This window comes from Pezoporus flaviventris, unplaced genomic scaffold (genome assembly GCF_033815535.1).
Source record: "Pezoporus flaviventris isolate CSIRO_AGI_PZ_B2104156 unplaced genomic scaffold, CSIRO_AGI_Pfla_v1 ptg000096l, whole genome shotgun sequence".
In the NCBI taxonomy this organism is placed as follows: domain Eukaryota; kingdom Metazoa; phylum Chordata; class Aves; order Psittaciformes; family Psittacidae; genus Pezoporus; species Pezoporus flaviventris.
The window spans coordinates 4,997,439-5,017,857 of record NW_026892644.1 but is presented as its reverse complement, the minus strand read 5'-3'; the positions used below and the strand labels follow the sequence as shown (position 1 = coordinate 5,017,857).

General features: G+C 38.3%; 1 protein-coding gene across 5 annotated transcripts in view; it reads right to left on the bottom strand.

The window, feature by feature from the left end:
- Positions 1 to 20,419, bottom strand: part of LOC133281118 (ankyrin repeat and sterile alpha motif domain-containing protein 1B-like) — a 305,927-nt gene that overhangs the window by 37,283 nt on the left and 248,225 nt on the right. For all 5 annotated transcript variants that reach the window (XR_009747384.1, XM_061476333.1, XM_061476329.1 and 2 more), the window contains one exon: positions 8,928 to 9,026. Coding sequence is in view for 4 of the 5 variants with exons in the window: in XM_061476333.1 (XP_061332317.1) it covers positions 8,928 to 9,026 (99 nt within the window). In the remaining variant the exon portion in view is untranslated. The remainder of the gene's footprint in view (positions 1 to 8,927; positions 9,027 to 20,419) is intronic.

The window sequence follows — 20,419 nt, the reverse complement described above, 5'->3', positions numbered from 1 at the left end:
GACAATCAAACCAAGTATTACTGGAATGGAACTGAGAGAATGACACACACAGAAGCACACCACATGCATTTATATAGCAACACAGTCACAGGAAGCATAATCACATAAATCTTGTTTTCATAACAAAGAAATACCACTGCCTCTTATTTTTCTGAAGATTGTTGAGCTACTAGGAAGCAAAAAGCTGCATTTCTTCTTTCACAATTGCCTCTCAGTGACACAAGTCAAGATTTCAAGCTAGCCATTAAAGATAAAAACATATAAAGCCTCTACCTGTGCAGCTTGTTATGCCATATTTTTAATGAATTTTAAAAGAATTTGCCATAGTGTCAGAGGTAGAACAAAGTAGAAAGAAAATGAGCAATAGCCTCAATTTTCTACAGTATTATATGCATATCATCTTTCTATAGAAGTGTAACTATTGCTAACATGATGATACACTGAAATGGTAAACTGCTAAGAAGCTTTAGAGGTTTAGAAACCTTGTGTTTTGCATAGGTTCTCCTGGCTATGCAAGGGTGACACTGCATGGTGAAAGACAGTATCCCATTTCTGCCTGCTTATGTACATTCCTACTTTCTAAGAAAAAAGGGAAGTGTGACAGAAACATAATGCTTTGAGCTTAAGTTTGAAGTGAGTGACGAAGTAATTTAACAAGGAGAGAATTCTGATCTTAATATCTTGCCTGAACCAACTTATTTCCCACAGTTTATTTGAAATACAATTTGAATTCAAAGCAGAGAAAAAAATTTAATATCTGCATCTGAAAGCCACGGTAGTGTTCATCAATCTATCTGTTTAAATGCAGAAAGCCAGCATGTCATGATCTTGATCTTAGTTTCCTGTAGTATCAGAGAAGAGTGATGCAGGCAGACTGCATCACGGATATGACAGTTTACTCTTTGGTCTTTGTTACAGATGTTGGATATAAAATATTAATAGAAATATTTAAATGATGTAGTGAAATCGTTATCTTAAATCGTAAAAGAGAGACAAGAAATCACATAAATTAACAATTGGTATCAGCCTTTCAGGTCACTTCTTTAACATGGGAGTCATTAGAAATTCAGAGTTCAGTTTTGCTGTTGAACTTGACATTTTGGAATTTAGTTTCATCCTAATTTATAATTAAATTCTTAGATGTCAAAAGCATGGCAAATTCTTCTTTTACTGTCATTCAGACTTCAAATCTTAGACCGACGATCTAGCAGACTGCAAAAACATTGGAGGATTCCAGGAACTCTGGCTCCTGGGGAGCTTATTTCAAGATTTGAAAAAAAGGTATTCTTAAAAAACTGACACTTGAGGAAGAAAAATCTAATACAAGAGAAGACATAAAGATGTACAGGGAACACGTGACTTTTGACACATATAAGGTATTTTTGTTTCCTTTCTGTAACAAAGAAAAGTGAAGCACCTTTGAAACAATTTTCAACATAACCAGATGGGGCATGTTATGCATATTAAATCTTTTTTTTAATTACTATTTGATCTGCATGTTTAATAAATACTGATTTTAACAAGTTGGGGGTTTTCTGGTTTTGGTGGTTTTTTTTTTGACCTGCTGGTTGAGAACCCTCATGCAGTCTGGTCCATAATGCTGGTAACCCATCAGCCTCTATGAAAACCAAACAGCCTGGGAAGTTTCTTGAATTCTCAATTCCCACTGGTGATCAAAAGGGTTGTTAAAATAGATATCACTCTACTACGGTGTGTTGCAAAAGGCTGCAGGCAAGCAAACACAGGTGAACAATCCAATAAGCAAGAGGCTGAGAACAACTGAAATGTATGTGACAATTTCATTCTCTGGATTTGGTGTCAATAGACAAAATTGTCACTGGGTCACTCAAAAGCCTACATGAAAATACACTGGGAAGCAGCAGGCTCTGCAAACATTTTCTTTCTTCCTGTCCAGGGATTTGGCTGCCTGTGTTCAAGGCCACACAGGGGATAGTGCCACTGCATAGCCTTGGATCAGACCCAGGTGAGAAAAAGCAGTGAGAAGCCTGGTTGGAGCCAGCCCACCTTCTCCAAGAGCAGCATCTGAGCTCTGGTCCACATCCCTGACATTCACCCAAGCTATGCCATAGGTACATCTGTGCCCTGCCATACACCTTGCTGATCCTCACCCTCCTGAATCGACCTTGTCCCATCCTCATCCCTACGGATTTGCCCTGGGACGTGGCTGTTCATGGTCACTACTACCATCCCTGCCCCTCTGCCAGTGCTCCCTGTCTGCTCACTGTCCCCTCTCTGCTCCCAGCGCACCTGCCCTGGCAGGACAGGCCCCTACTGCTGCTCCTACTGCAGAAAGTAAACCTCAGAACTAGAATATTTGCTAGCCGTTTCCGCACAAAAGCAGTATTTTGTTTTGTCATGAACCAAGAACCACTTTCTTATCTAAAACAGATTTTCTAATATGTGTCTAATGCATGAATATCAATAAACTTTCAGTATCTGTCCTCTTGAATGGAAAGTTCTGTTCTGTCAATAACAACAACCAGCTTATTAACTGTCACTCATAGCTGGCTGAATGTTTGCCTTTCAAATATTTATTGACAGACAGATCAGTTATCTAGATGTGACAGTATCATTAATAGCATCTGCCTTTCTTATAAAATGTTATGTAGCTTTAAAAAAAAAACCACTTGGAAATATCTGCCTGAAAGCGCTGCCCCCTTTCTTTATTAGAGCTCTAGTTTAGCTGCATCTTATCCCAGTCCTAATTAACAGGTCATGGCTCTTGGACTGTTTATATTTTTTTTCTATACTACACCATGATCTTAGAGTCCTTTCACAGGTCATGTACACCCTGTATACCTCCTTGCTGATACCATGTGCTGACTGATTTCTGTTTCTGAAAGAAGAAACTCCTCCTATCTACTGACTGTATTTCCATGTATTCTATTTCAGTCATTTCACACCAGCTACAACACATGCACCCCTGGTGTCAAACATCTAAGCAGTTATGTGCATACTGCTTGACTCAGAGGAATATAAAACCTTTAAGGTTCAAGCCATGAAAGCCTTTCAAATATTAACTGCTCATAAAATGGGGCAGTATTGTTCTTCTGCAGACAGTACTACTTGCTCATCCAGTTGTTAAAGAACAGCATCAGTGTTAGCTGTTTCACTGCAGATGATTTTAGCGTGCAGACTAGGGAAAAGGCTAGAAATAAAGCCCATAGGATTTAGAGTGAAAAGAAAATATTTAAGAAAATATTATATAAACAAAGCATGGAAGAAGACACAAACCATAGATTTCTTTCCTAGGTCATACTGATCTACCACTGGTATTGCTTCCTTGAAATTAATAGAAAGCAGAAGTCAAAAAGAGCTGTTTCTCATAATAAAATAGTGATGTCAAGTAGCATCCTAGTGGGTTGAGAAATCCTTTACAAGAGACTGGGTGTACATCGGACTTTTTACAGGTGCATCACTGCTATATCTATACAGTATTTATCATTAGGATAGAAGGTACCTGAGGTTTCGTCTCTGAAGGGTAGCCAAACAAAAAGAACTTCAGAGTAATCACATATGCACTTTTGGGAACTTTTATGAAACTATCAACTACAAATCTCAGTAATTCTAGCTGATTGCAATGGAGGAAGCATCAGCTCTTTTTTCTCCTGTTTTTATGAGATATCTAGCATGCATTACGTACTTTACAATCAGTTAACAACTCATGTTGTTGGAATTGTTGTTGACCCCTCTGGAGGGGTGAAAGTAAAGGCTTGCAAGAGTGATTTTTCTAAAGACCAAAGGCTGTGGATGGCACAGGGCTACGACATAGAGCTGGGCCTGTGCAGAAATTGAGCCTGCAGTCAGGAGCAGAGAGACACCTCTCACTGGGGATGGGGACAACTCCCTAAGGACCTGAGAAGACTGCATTTGCAGCTGTTGAGAAAGGCACTGAGTGAAAACAGGGACCTGCTTGCAAAGATCCAGTGTGTGAGGAAAAGCTGTACATAAACATTTGGTTTTCTATTCTGTCTACCTTGACATATGTTTAAAAAAATAACTATTCAAGACTGTGTTCTATTAATGTTTGACTTTTCTTTTGGCTAACAGACAGCCTTCCATCTTCCCGTGGAACTTACTATAAAAAGGGTACAGGCATGTTCATTTCACAGTGCTGCCTAATTCAGGATCCTGCCCCAATGGCAAATTCAGACAGGTCCACATACAGAAGACTGAAAAGACCTCCTAGCTCTTCATCAGACACGAAGTCTGGGACAAGGGAAGATCAGTCTCATTTAGCGCTACTGAGGATGATGTACACAACAGTTTAGGACCTTGCTGTTGCATATTAATCTTAAGAGGACCTAAATCTGGAATTTGTGGAACAGGAGAAATCTATGGCCTTTGATCTTATGAGTTTCTATGAGTATAATTTCCAAGAGCAGTCCTGTGGATATTTATTGGTACTTTAGTGCATAGAGCTGGAGCTCTTCCTATTTCTGGCTGGGAAAGAAACTCTCAGAGGCATTATAAGAGGAAAAACATCAGAGTAGAAAGCACTTTCTTTGAATCATGTTTTTCATCTTCTCTTCCAGAAGACCAGAAGCAAGGAGTCATGGCCAGAAAGGGTCATAAATGTTATGACACTACTTGCAGCATCTCCTAGTTTGGACACTGTCTTTAGGAATGGAAATTGTAATGATCTACTTTTTAGCTGTGCTAAATGGAAGAGAATTAATGGCCAGGATTAAATCAGTTTGCTAAACTCTGGGATGTCAAAGCCAATAGCAATATAGCAGTTCAAACATATGATGTGGTCTTTTTCTGTTACATACACAGCATAGTTAATGTGCACATGCACAGTAGTTCTTTTTTCCTAAATGACAGACTTACTATGCTTGCACAAAAGAATGTTACATATGAGTAATAGATGCAGCATTTTTTTTTCGAAGCATAGCTTTACTGCTCATTAAAAATCCACTGCACAGGCTGGAAGGGCTTACTCTCACTTGTTTGGACAGGCGAGGGTCGAAACGGTAGGTGACAAGGTGCATGAGTAGGTGCAGATCCAACCTTGCATGCGGGTGGACCAGCGCATGGGTAGCTCAAAATAGCTCAGATGACAGTCCTGGTTGGACACTCCCTGATTGCCTAAGCACCCTTTTTTCAATTTGCGTATCCCACTTGCCCTTGGTCATCATGCTTGTAGTAAGCAAGGTTAAAGCCCTTCCCAAATCTTCGCTCGTGAAGCCAAGCCATCAACTACTCACAGAGAGCATGTGCTCATAGCCTTTGATATCGTACTTCTTGTCTGGTTCTGCAAGGCACCCAGGAAAGAGGCTGGCTGCCTGCTACAAGATTTCCAAACTTGCTTTGTGCTGAGACCATTCTGTACAGGAAGGAATAAGCTGCATACTTTAAGAATAACTCTGTAGCCAGGAGAAAGCTGCTTTCAGCTAACATCTTTCTTCCATCTGTCAAACGAGAGAATGTGTTCCCATTACACACTGGGAGAAGGAGCCATACACTGAGCATCCCACACAAAAACAATCCTTTTTCTTATCTGAGTTCTCAGATAAGCTAGGATAATTATTTTCAAAAACAGTTTTAGCTTTTGAGGAACCCATTGAGAAGTTGCTTGCACATAGGTTTGGGATGCTGAAATAACCTGAGAATTCTCTTTAGTTTCCCATGACTGCTACTATTTGCTTAGTCAAATAAGCATATCCTGCAAGCGGTTTATTTCCCAGTTTTATTTTTCTCAAATCCTGTACTTGCAGCTTCAGTATCTACTTGGACATGGTCTCTACCTAAAATCTTCTACCTCTAAATCATCCTCCAAATATTTATAGATTTCATTCTTTTTAAAAGAAGAAATATTAAATGCGGTATCAAACTCCACTATGAAATTTGCTCTAAGACTGATGTCAGGTATAAAATATTTCCATTTCAAGAATTAACTCTACAAATCAGAGTTCTACTGGAGTGTCATAACCTTATCTAATAATAATAAGCCATAAAGTGCTCTAGTTATTATTAATGTGAAACTTGAATAACTTATATTAGTGTGAGAGGAAACTTTGGGCTACTAGCTCTAATCCAACAAAAATAAAAGGTATTTTGAAAATCAGAAATCTAACTGAAAGATTTCAACTCTACCTGTTACAACCATACCAAATACAGAATGAGCAGGGAAAAATATTTTGAGAAATCTGGGTAATCATACCTTTTTATACTGGTTAAACACTACAATAACTAAGTCATCTATATTTGAAGAGTTATGTGGGTTTTTCTTTTTCTCATTTAAAACCACTTTAAGCTCTAGAAGGTGGTTCCTAAACAGGCTACTGGTGTTTGAAGTATAGAAATTCATCACTACTTAGGAAGCCAGCAATTATGATTAATAAGACAGTCTTTCTTTTCAGCCACTAAATGCCTGTTGCATTTTCAGACTGCAGAGATGAATATTGATGAGAATAACAAAAAGAGCTCTAAAAAAGGAGTATTTTAAAACCTTGACAATAGATTTTTTGCTTGATTTTTACCCTCTAAACTTATTCAATACTGCCTGCGTATATGGCTTTAAGTAAGTCCTGTTTCAGATGGTTTTTAAAGCATTTAACTTCTACCTCAAAATTTGAGTTAGAAAGTATCACAAGACATGAAACATTAATAGTAAATCTAAAAATATCATCATCAGCAATGTCATTAAGTACTAAAACACAAGGAGTCATCAAGATTTAAATTAAATGAGAAACAGAAAAGAGGTACACGTTCAAAACAAACAAACTAAAAGAATTTTTTATCTAATGAGATTCAAATTAGTGAAGCTTCAATTATGGCTTGAGATCTTAAAATATTTAGATGGCATGCACTATTTTGAATGCATGATGACAGAGATGAACTTATCAACAAACAAACAGATATACTGAAATATATCAAAGTTCCTTGCAGAATGTGATTTTTTTTAGAACCTTTAGCATGCTGTTAATGAATGCAGCAAGGATGGATTACATCAGATAAAACTTAGCATGATCCCAGTTTTGGGGCCCCATGGCTATTCTGACAGCTGTGCCTTCGAAAGAACTCAGTTTTGAATTGGAAATTATATTTTTACTATCTAAGCTCTCTTGTATTGCTGAGTCACTTAAGTGAAGAAATGTGATGCACAGCTTCAGTGTTTGACTGTGTTTTGGTGTAACATTCTTGCATCAAAGACACTAAAAACATGGTCCTTAAGGACTGTTTTTTTTTAGCTCAACAGGGAAGCTGTTAAAATCTACCTCTCCCATCATTCAGTCCATGCTTCAAGACATTCTGTCAATTATCTTTGGTTCAAAAGATGTTAATTCTTCCAAGTAACTGCATAACCATCTTGTTCTCGGTTTCCAGAATATCTTTAGATCTTGACTCTGTCCTCCTTTCTCACATTAAGCATATTTTAAAAAGACCTCAGTTTGGAGTTTTATGACAGAATCTGGTCTCAGCACTATAATACTTTCCAAAAGCAGACAGCATTAACTATGTCTTCATAAACATGGGTTACTTAGTGCAGAGAGCACTAAAATTATCATATACTAACAATCGACTCATTAATTTTGAAAACTTTCAACAAGAATACAAGAAAGCTGATCTCTGTAAGAAGTGTGAAAAACAGAAAAAATATATAATCAGCTAAGAGCAGGGATTAAGATTACAAAAATTTGTTTGAATGATAGCATTGCTGAAAAAATAATAGTTAAATCTTAAATATCTATTTTAAGTAATCAAATGCTACTTTTCTACACCTTGGTATTTGTATCATTTAATTCACTTGTCTAACACTATATGTGGAATACTATTTCCTTTAATAATCTTTGATGTTTCAGTGAACAGGCTCATGTTGTAGTATACATGGCTTGACTAATACATCCAGATACAGAAACTGTTCCCAACTTCTAATTTTTCCCATACAAAAGAAGCTCTTGTTCTCTTTTACAAGTGATTCATCCAGTAAGCCCCGATGCATCAAAAAGCCTCTTCCAGCAATGTCAAACTCTTGTCTAGACTAAAAAGTCCTTTAATAACTCTTCATTCTCTGCTAGTACTAAATTGCAAGCGGACTGATCTTTATTTACCTCAATTATTCTACATATGCTGCTCCCAGAACACTCCATGCACTTTACACTAGGTTTTATTCCAGTCCTAGTATTTTGTACCAAGTATCTGCATCACATATGGAAGACTTCTGACCCTTACTGGGGTCTACTTCTAATTCATCCTCCTCATACAGATTTCTAAAATCGAATAGTAAGTTACCATGCTAGTGCACTCTCTCTCTTGTTTAGAATGGTAGTAGAAGCCTCCACTAATATATTTTGGCATACAAAATATAAGAGCAATCCCTTTCTATCACAGATTTTAAAATCTATAGTTTAAATCAGCTAGCACCAAAAATAATTGGTAAAATGACTGCATGTCATTCTGTCCACAGCCAAGAAGCAAAATTCATGTACACAGCAGCAAATCAAATATGAAGCCCGCAGGAAGTCTCCACAGCTTACATGAAAGGCAGATATTAGGAAAATAAGGTTTCATACATGGCTTTAAAGTATACTTAAGGGGCAAAGTACTTCCAGGCCAACTGTTATGTAAAGATAAACAATCTGGAAATCATTGACAGCCTTATTTGCACATACGTAATGACAGTCTATAAACAGACTGAAAAGCTAAAAATAAATAAAATAAATTCTAAATAGCCATCACTTCAGATTACAGATTTTACTCTCCTTTGCTTTGTTTGCCAATTACACCTATACAAAGTGGGTCTAATGCAAAGACATTACTTTATGCCACATTTGCATATGCAAAATCATGTCTACAAAAGCAGTAGAGCATTATCTTTATCTCTGTTTGAAAAAGTGTTTAAAATAATGTGAAAGCTGTAGGTGTGAGATTCCTCACTTGGATAATAACAGAAACTATACCTTTGGGAGAAGCTGGATTGCTTGGAGTATTCTCTGTCTGTGCCCAGAGTTAAGGATTCCTATTTCCAAGAGATCCTGGTCCTCCATTACGTTGCTTCCCTAAAAATGGGGGAAAAAAATTAAAAAAGGTGGAATACAAGTGGAAAAACAACAGATGTCTTCAGTAGCCTGAAACAAGCCCTTCTGTTGCATTTGAGAAAGAGCACTTCGCTTAACTTACAGTATCTGACAAGAATCATAAATTACTGATGACTGCATTCATTTTCACAATGACAAAAATATGGTGGAAGGTGCCTGAACTCATGGACAATTACTCGACTGCTGGCAGCACTGCAGTGGAGAAATTGTAGCTTTCACTCAAGCCATATACCAGACACGAATCTTCTTTCGACTGGAACCAAGGATATGACTACAGAAATGTTCAGAAACTCTTTATTTTTCAATTCCCCTCCTTTCTCATCCAGCTATACATGGTGGTCATTTTTCTCCAGACTGGAAAATAATTAACACAGAATAAAATGAGCAGAGTGGATAAGGATAAAATTATTTAGTTCCTTGTTAGAAAAATAGTGAAGAGAGTGGTATCAACACACCCCATACAGTCCCTGTTCCCCTAAATTTCACTGTCCTAGTGCAATCCTAACTTTACCTACCACTGTTCTTATCACCCTGCTTGAGGGCAGATCAAATAATTCCTAACATGCAAACAGCTGAAATAGTTTATCTGTTCAAAGAATACATAAAATAATTGCCCCAAATGTCCATAAAACAAGCCTCCACAACTCAAGCCTTTATTCTTAGGAGTTGCTAGCACTAGGGAGAGGACCTATAGCTACACAAACAGGATAATATCATACATTCAAAGAATGTGACACCACCTACATAGTAAGTTGAGCATTTGAAGGTTAAGGTATTTGATTAGCTGGCAGTGACTATTTGGAATCACAGGAGGCAAAATGGTAGCTCGAAAAAGAGAATTGCAACCAGGGATCAAATCAAGATTGTTCAAAGTAGACTGGCAATCTTGTATTCCTTTTTTTAGACTGCCTCAGTTCAGACTAAACTTCAGCTTTTAAAAACATTTATTTTATTTTTAAAAGCTTCTAACTATTGCAGTTGCAAACAAAACCTGCAAAAAAAGAGATGACCTGTCTTGAACTCTTACCCCTGTTGGAGTCTTATGACACTAATTTGCTAAAACCAAGAATTACTATTTGTACTCATTTAACATCATGAAACAGGATTTATGTGAGCAAACCCATAAAAACTGCATCTCTACCTTTCCATTAGGCTTGCTGCTTCTGACACAGTAGGACTCTTAAGCAGCAGCAAAAATGAAAAGCTAATAGATGCATAATAGAACATGCTTAAATACTTTGCTGAATCAGGGCTTAATAATGGATATGAATTCTTTCTGAATATCAAATCTTGTGTCCCACAGCTACATAGCTTTATTTCAAAAAGCACACTAGAATACGCAATACTTCACCCTGTTCAGCTGCTAAATCTTCACCCTTTTCAGATGGACTGAGTAGTTTACAGATGTACTCTTGAGGACTCTCAAGTGCTACTCTGCAGAGTATCCTGCAAAATCCAGGGGATGTCTTTTTAAGGCAATCATGGAAACTTTGCAAAGCTATTACATTTAAAATTATATTTCACAGTAAGTGGTATGATTTAAGACTCAAGTCTGCAAATCGTATCCTGAAAAACTTTGTGTGCAGCATTCAGTACAGGAGCAGACAGAGACCTGCTCTAAAGGGAGAAACTCTGCAATCATGCAGATTTAAGTAGATCACATGGTGACAGAGTGCATGCAGCACAGGCTGTGCAAACAGTGATAGTGATGAGGTGGGGTTAACACCCCCTTCATTTCCCTGGTAAACACATACCAAATATAATTTCCCCTTTCTTCCTTTCTCCTTCAGGAGAAACCTCAAGGAGGCTCTAAACTCATGGGAAGAACTGGGAAGAAAACTTCCATTTTGGGCTGGATTGTCCAGCTGCTGGAAATAGCTAGCATAAATGGCTTTAAGAAAACTGAGGCAACTGAGGATCCAGTCCAAAACAAAGCCTGTGCATTTTCATTCATTTTAATAAATGCAGATATTTTGTTTACAGCTATTGCTTTCACTTCATTTCACTGTTTTTCATATTTCACCTGTCATTGCTCTATGATGTTTACGTACAATCATGGAGTACTCATCACAGAGCTACTACACACTGTTTACTGTGTGTCAGTAACCTCGGCATCCAGCTTCAAATCCTGCAATGTTTAAAACCTAATCCAACTAATACTTAGGCACAGGACAAATCCCATCTATTCACACATAGATGCTGCATAGCAGAGAAAGCATTATTTTATTAATTCATTATTATTATTTTTCCTTATGTGTTAGTTTGTACCTTTTGTTTCTTTGCAGCTGGTATTCTATGTATTTTCTTAAAGCACGTCAGCACTACAAAATCAAATATTTAAAACTTTAAAAAGCCTGGAATTCATGTGGCCTCCTTGTCCTCAGTCTAAAAAGGCAACAACCTGATCTTTCAACATGCTCAGGTTCTGGAGCTTCTGTTCTGTATGACCATTAGTGTCTACAGTAGCAGACACTCAACTCTCCTGTAGTATAAGACTTTACTGTTTCCTGCCATGGAGCCAAACCAGATTTTCATCTTTGCACAATAGGAAACCAGGAAACTTTACATATTCAGAATTATCCACTGTTGCTTAACATAGAGGACTAAACTGACAGCAGTAGAAAGGTGCTGTCTGCTTTGCAGACATACCTGTGAAGAGTAAAAACCAGTCCCCCAGATTTCTATTTCCCTGGTGTCTACTCCCATTCTCTCCTTAATCCCAGAGCTTTTTTTTTTTTTTTTTTTTTTTTTGCCTGATTACTCTTGCACTCCTGCAGTCTCCTTACATAGTCTCCTATGTTAACAGTGAGGAAAACCTAACTTCCTTCTGCAGCAGATGAAAGACGAGAGGAGAGGAGAAATTCTCTCCCTGCTCTTAGCTGCCATGCACACATTTATTATAAACTGGTCCTAGTTTAACCTTTATTAACTTTACAGAGATGACATGGTAAGTGGAATTAAAATGAATATGAATGCAAGAGTGTCTTTTCACACCATTTTAGCCTTAAAAATAGCTGAGCTACATTAGCTGAAACATTCACCAAAAACAAATTATTCTGGTAGACACCTAGAGAATCTGAGTCCAAAAATTTAACTTTGATATGTTTATATATAAAACAGGCTCTTATAACAGGGAATATAGGATAGCAATCTCTACCAGGGTTATTATGCTTTTATTATGTAATAAAAAATATAAGCAGCTTTGTGATATTGCAGTTTCTTAAGTCTATAGGAAATTTTTGAAGGAAAACATTTCAGAATTAAAGCAATACAAATATATCAAAAGTTCTTACACTAGGACAGATTCAGATCTCATTACCTTCAGCTTACACTGTTGAAATTCCTGTCCTGTTAATGCATAACATTTAGTCTTATGAATTGGAAGGATCTTGATTCAAAAGTTCCAGTTATGAAAAAAGTACAGCTGACTGCCCACCCCCGTCCCCCTCCCCCCCAGGATCTGCACAGCTCTCAGGAATACCATCTTTTTCCCTGTAAGCACATAGAGGAAGCCAATCTTCTGAGTAAGAAGGCAGTGGTTTCACAGAACAGTTGGGCTCAAGAAGGAAGGAAAAACGACTCTGCATATGGGAGACTGATGGCATATGAAAAACAACACAATTTAAAAACCTAAGAAATTTTGCCAAAATCTGAGATAGTTCCTATAAATAAGTTCAGAACAAAATACGTAATGGTACACTATGACATAAAGATTTTACTGGTATTTATTTGGGTTGTTCCACACAAAATCATCTTTGGCACTCTACACCTGAATTTAGTATGGACTTTCCTCAAAATGCTGGATTAGACATTTATGCCATATTCCAAATGTATGTAAGTACAGATATTTGTATAAAGAATGTTTAGAAAATAATTTAAATTGGAATATGTCAGATTTATAGCAAACCAAAAATTATTGTTTTTATTAAAACCGAACTTCAATATATTAAACAGCTCAGAGTCTCTAAAATCCAATTTAAAAGACTGATAAACTTGTAGATAGCTTCATTTACTATCAAAGGAGAACAACTTTCAAGATTCTTAACAAAAAAAAAAACAAACCAATACCTATTTTATATCCTGCATGAACAGAAGCACTTTGTCCCTGAAGATAATAAAACATGGTTAAAGATAAAACATGGTTATTAGAATAACGTATTGGGATGGAAGGCATGATTGGATGTTTCTCATTGCTCTTCTTTTGTACCTCTGCTTTCACTCTTCCTTCACATATTTTCCAGTGTCTGGTTCTGCTGCCAAAGTAAAATGGTACAGAGGCTTTAAAACAGGTGGCAGATGGATTACACCTATCTGAAAATTCAGCTACTGACATTGGAAGAGATGGGCTGCAGGGAACAAACTACCTGCATATGCTTTTTGGTCTTATTGTTCTTCACCTTGGCTGGTAGACTGAAAACCTGATAAAGGTGGGAGACACATTTCATAGATTTTCGTTGTAAAGTTCTGGGAAAAAACTCAATGGGCAGACAGATGTATATACACATTTTATGTAAATGAAGTAAAAACTGATGGGAAAAAAAATAGAAAGAACAAGTTAATTTTGAATTTAAGGCTTTTTTCCTGCTTACGAAAGAAAAACCTGTTGTGCAAGATTTAGGAGAGTTCTGACTATAGGTTGGCAATGCCAACCAAACCAGCTTTTTCTATGCTTGGCTATATCAGCTAGAAGAGGAAAAGTAGTAGATCTGGTGGTAAAGCTGTGTAAGAGCTGCTGCTTATGAGGTTGAGTGGAATTCATTTGCTGTACAGACATTATCGAGACCAAGTTCAGCTGGAGGCTATTGGAACTGGCAGCAAATTCTGTAACTTGTTTATACTTTTGGTGTACTGGAAATTGGTTTGCCCAAGAACAGGGTTGGTGTGGGTTAGGGAAAGATGACTTCTTAGTACACCATTGATGGGGCAGCACCGGTGCTTGCATCACTCCCATTAAGCACTTGATGAGAGCACTTGATGCTCTCCTTTGCCCTCTCCCAGCCACCCGTGTAGTAGTGGGCTGCACCATCAACATAGTAAGTTAAGATCAGTAGGAACTCTGAAGAGCTGGTACGGATAGCACCTAACGCATAGCAGTGGGTAAGATCGTGGTATATCCATATCACAGGCAAGGCCTAGTGGGTGTTCAAAGTGTCTTGCTAATATCTCTACCAGCGTGTACTGCTCTGAATCTTAACTTAGATGACTGAGACTTGACACTGCACAGAATGGGGGGCTGAATGGAGTGGGGGCAACAGTCCTCATACTTGGGCTTACAGGGCTTTGAAAATATGATTTGCCACAGAAAGGAAAAAAGATAATATGGAAGGTGGCACACTTAGCTGGAGCATCCAAGAGCATCTTCATTCCTGCCATGCAGATAAGAGAGGTGGGAGCAGGGCAGGAGCAGATGGGAATTCTTCCATTATACATGCTTGGAGACTGAAGTCAGAGATAGAAAGCTGAGAAGAGCACTAAAGAGCTTTATTCCTTTTTACCCCTTCCACCCCAATTGCATAACTGGGAAGGAAGGGAGCAGGCATCTGGTACCGATGGGAAGAGGGACTGTTGTGAAGCACATCCTCAACAACTCGCTGAAAAACAATCCCCTCCTCAGTCTGAATTGCTTTGCTTCTCACCCGCCTAATCCTAATATCCTTCCAAACCCGCCAAATCCTAATATCCTATCCATCCCCTTGAAAGAGCTGGTATCTAAACTGTCCTCTGGCTGGAAAAAAATTAGTGACATCTCACAATGTCGTTACGGACACACTGAGTATCCAGGACTTTTCTTTTTCATTGTCTAAATCATATGTCAGAAGGTTTATATATTTTCATCACAATGTAGCTTTTCAACAAGGTAAAAGAGTTTATTTCTTAGAGATTTGCAAGAAATTACTAGAGAAATGTAGCTTTCAATAATGAATACTGCCTCTTATTAGTGCAAAAATTTCAGGCAATGTGTCACCTTTCATTTCCAGACAAGAACTGGCACAAAGAATTTAGCAAGCTTCACCACGAGTGAAAAGGTTGCCTCTCACTAGAACTGCCACTGCTAACATGAAAACAAGATCTTAGGAATGATTATTGAGTGAAATGCTTAATTTGTACTTTCAGGTCAGAAAAATTTATCGGATTCCTGGAGATACTGCAGAAATTATTTCATCTAAATCCTGACAAGAATATGCTAGAAATCCCCCTGCAGAAGCATGAAATTTTGCCTTGAGGGAAAGAGATTGATTATAAAATGTTAGGAATAAAGGACTGAGCATGTTGCAAAACAATCCTTTGATAACGTTCTTCCAAAATTAATTTGCTTTTAAATTACTGATACTCATTCTCAATCCTCAAGTTGCTTGATTGTCAGTCTTTATATTTATGACTTTCTTAGCAATTAAAACCCCCACAAAAGGAAAAAGAAAACTGGAAGACAGTTTTCCGTATTACTGTAATTTTGTCAGGAAGTAATAATAAACTACTACTGAAATGTTAACTAAAAAAGGCCATTTCACTTATTGATAATGAGTGTGGTGATAGCAATTCAGAGCCTTATTTGAAAACTATGCATAAAGATAGAAGGTGATGTCTCAATAGATCCGAGTTCCACTTTACCTAAGTTTTAAAGAAAGACCTCTCTTTGGTTCACATTCAGCTCTTCCAGAAGGGAACCTGAAGTAACAGTGCCATCGAAAGCTTTTCAAATATTCATATTCAAATGAGCATATAGTCACAGACTTTTCACACAACAGTAATAGTTAATTAAAGTGAAATGACTACTAACCGATACCAATAGCTGGGACAAGGATACTTGTAGAGAAGATTTTCTGCTATTTTTACCCCCTTCTCCTTGTAACACTGATTCATTACAACCAATACAACTGTCACATGCTAATTACCTGTACAGATAAGGTGGCAATTGAAAATATTACCTCTGATGTTGCACTTGGCCCACTTAATTATTCACACAGTTGACCCAACTCTCTGCCTATTTAGTCATAACAATTCAACAAAATAATTATTAATACTTACCTAAATTACATCCTAATGTCTTGAACATATATTGTGAAGATAATTTCACTTCATTTGAGCAATGAAAATTCCAAGAGTCTATATTGTACCATGACTTGAGATCATTTACTTGAGATAAATGCTAGTTAGCCTAGATGCTAAATTTTTCAGAGGACCCACTTTAAAACAATATTACTGTGAGCTAATTAACAGACTTGTATATTGTCAGAAAAATATTCCTTTCTCCAATAAGTGTGCAAGTTTGGGGAGTGCAGGAAGTGGCAAACATGGTATTTTCAGGCATAACAGAAATGCTGAATACCTGTTCTGCATGTAACATGAAGTTCTGTTTAACCTTGGAGGTACTACTGGTGGTTTTGTAACAAATGTAAAAACTCAATTTACCTCCCTCACAGAAATATTTCCTTCCTCACATTTTTATCAACCTTAGCCATGTTTAAAATTTGAGCCACCCAAATCAGCCTGGAGAGTACAAAATGCAGAGGTTTTGACTGTAAAATTCTGGGCAGTATCCATGTCTTAAAACCAGGTTATTCACAGGAATGTTCTGCAAAATAGCAGCAGGGAAAACACACGCTCAAGAAAATATGTAAGCTTTCACACACTTAGACCCTAAAGTTATGACTGAGGTCTTGGAAGTACTTGCTCATCTCCTATCTGATGTTGAACCCCGTTAACACCAGCAGCTTTACCTTTAGGCTGCCTGGTGTTCAATCTCTCTGTTCTAAGCAGACACACCATCCTGGAAACCACGTCAGTCCTTCCAGCTGAGCCTAGAAAACTGGCATCTCCTCTTAGATACCGTCAGAGCCTGATCTGGTAGAGTCTCAGAGCATGCTCAAGGCAGGAACACAGGAGCAACAGCATGAACTGGCAGCTGCTCTTTCTTAAAAATTTCTTAAAATCAGCAGCTGCTTTCTTTCTTAAAAAAACAGAAGGGCAAGAATGGCTTTATCTTTCTTCCTCATAGCACAGCCCAGCTTTCAGAGTATTCATACAGAAGGCAGGAGATCAAATGTATGTGTCTTTCTCAATCCTGGGTTTCCTAAGAGCACAAGCTATGCAACAACTGATAGGAAAGGGTACTCTGGGACTGAGAAGGAATCTTTCCCTTGTCCTGCTGAAACTAAATTGCTGTAAAGTTTAGTGAGTAAGCCAGAAAGGAATATTACCCTTTAGACCAGTGACAGCTGGCTGTGGTAAATTAATCTTGTGCTGTTCCTAGAAATGTTTCTGGTTTATTTTGCCAAATATAAAAGCAGATAAAAAGCTAAAAATTCAGTACTTTCTGTTTCTTTCAACCAAGTATCCTAACTTGTGAGCTACAGACTCATGCTACTGGTGCATACTGTAATTTGGAAGAAAACAGTGAGCCAGCTGTCCTCATCCAAAGGGATGACTTGCACATCAAGACTCAGGGAGCAGCACAAGAAACCCAGCCTCCAAAGGGTGTCTAATGCAGGGCTGCAAAGGGATGCATAACCTTCAGATGTAACTCCTGCTTTGAAGCATCTTACAGGCTTCCTCTGCTTAGCATTGCAAACCCCTTTCTTACCTGCCTTTTTCTTCCTATTAAGCTTTGTGTGCCTAATTCAATTGTAGTGATCCCACTCCCAGACACAGGAACTGTGCAGTCAAGCATGGCTTGATGCTCACCATTTCTTCACCCAACTGCATTTTTAATGTGATCTTGGAGGCCTCACCTGGCTGTTCGGAGTCCACTCTGTGCGCTGCAAAATGAAGACACTGCCTAAATTTCAGGTGCCCAAACCATTTTCAGAACCTAGCTGCTACTAATTGGAGGCTGTTAGGTCAACTGAACTCGCTGTTTTGCTTAATACTGGTAAATAGAATGAAATATAAGGCAGCTCCTGAAAATGACAGATACAGGAACTAACAGTGTTTTTTATGTGTCACCGATTAGCTATGTTTAAATTCGTTTCACTTTCCACCATGCTGCTTTTGATCTGTAGTGCTGAAGCAAGGGTAAAAGGCAAAATAGCTTTGCAAGTTAATAAAGAACTGTTATATACTAACTTCCTCTAGGTGAAAACTAAAAGGGTGCAGGGAAAATATAAAGTCAGGCTTGCCTGCTAAATACAGTTGGTTTGGTGAGACCAATTTTAACATATTCCTACAGATTTTGTTTCCTAAGGCAGGCACAACGAATAGCAGGGTTGAATATGGTATTGTCATCGCCCACTGCACATAGATGAGATTTCTGTTACATGTGATTTGTCTTGCACAAACTGTGTCATTTATTTTCACGGTATATACAGAGATATTACTAGCCAGATCCCTGAAGCCCAAGAGATAAATGGAGATGGCCTCCATTTTATTAAAACCCTTTCTAAAAATAAGAGAACATTTGATTAAGGGTTGACAATTTTCTTTTCTTCCTTTGCTTGTTCTTGTAATTCATTTTGCATGGGAAGTGGGCTGTGTTTTTCTTATCCCTTCCAATTCAGCAGCCAGGCGCCTGGCTTTGCGGGCCCACTCCCGTCACCATGGCAACCAGCAGATCACTGTGATGTGATCCCATGCGCTTTATGTCACTACATGGTGCTATTGTTCTCCAGTAACGATGGGGGAGATGTGTTTCCCTGTTCTCATAAAGTAGGATTAATTATTGTTCCATTGGTCATCCTGTGTGTCATGCGTGGACAACAGCATCATATCAGGATGCATTTCACTTCACATGTAGTGACTTCAAGAATGTCTGGTTTGCACCACGAAGCCTATGTTCAGCACTAAGCACTAAGCAAACACTGCTCCTCAAAACATGCTAGAGAATCCAAATCAAGGCCGTAGTTCACAAGAATCATTGGTATGACCATACTAGGTGAGATCAAAGGTTTCTCTAACTCAGTGGTTCACAGTGTCTCTGCTAGCAGTTAAAACTGCCCAGAAAAGCAAAATATATAAATAATTTGTCTTACATAATTTTTTTCACTCTGACCTTTGCGATAATTTAAAGTGACGCAGATGGGCATTTAACTACACTACAGACTGAGTGCTGGATGTACAGCAGGCAGAAGACCTGGTTTTGCTAAATACAAATCCACTATAGATTTCAGTGGATACATAAGACTCAGCTGATCGTTAGCATTTGGAGTAAGCTAATTTACCATCCCTTTTCTAGATTGCAGCAAATCATCCCTACGCTGCAGAGCTTATTTCTTTTTGTGTGTTGCAGGGAAGGCAGAAGACTTCTTGCAAATTAACTTTGGGATGATTTACTCCACAAGAATCAAAATAAGAACGATGCCTTCAAAACTGTATTATGATGACAGGCCCAAACCTGCAGAGCAGATGGAAGAAAGGGTACTTAGAATCATCACCCTGTACTCAGCACTGGTGAGGTGGCACCCTGAATCCTGTGTTCAGTCCTGGGCCCCTCACTAGCAGAAAGATGAGAGTTGCTGGAGAGGGTTCAGAGAAGGGCAACAAAGCTGGTGAAGGGTCTGGAGCACAAGTCTGATGAGGAACAACTGAAGGATCTGGCATTGTTTAGTTTGGAGAAGAGAAGGCTTGGTGGGACCTTATCGCTCTCTACAAATACCTGAAAGGAGGCTATAGCCAGGTGGGTATTGGTCTCTTTTCCCAAATAACAAGCAATAGGACAAGAAGAAATGGCCTCATGTTGCACCAGGGGAGGTTTAGACAGGATATTAGAAACAATTTATTCACTGAATAGTTTGGAAAGCACTGGAACAGGGAAGTGGTTGAGTCACTATCCCTGGAGGTATTTAAAAGACATACTGATGTGGCACTTAGGAACACAGCACTGTACTCAGCATTGGTACACAGTTTAGTAGTGGATTTGGCAGTGCTAGGTTAAAGGTTGGACTCAATAATCTTAAAGAACTTTTCCAACCTAAATAATTCTATAGAATCAGAATGACAGAATGGTTTGGGTCAGAAGGGATCTTCAAAGAATATCTAGCCCAACCTCCCTGCCATAGGCAGGGACATCATTTACGTTGCTCAAAACCCATCAAACTTGTCCTTGAACATTTCCAGAGATGTCATCCACAACTTCTTTGGGCAGCCCTGTTCAGTGCCCCACCACCCTCGTCATAAAAAAAGTTCTACCCTATGTCCATTATGAATTTACCCTCTTTTAGTTTAAAGCCGTTGCCCCTTCTACTGTCACAATGGGCCTTGGTAAAAAATCTCTCTCCTCTTTCCAGTATGGCCCCTTTATATATACTGGAAAGCTGCAGTAAGGTCTCATTGCAGCCTTCTTTTCTCCAGGTTGAACATCTCAACATTCTCTCAGCTTTTCCTACTAGGAGAGGTGTTACAGCCATTTTTATGGTCCTCTT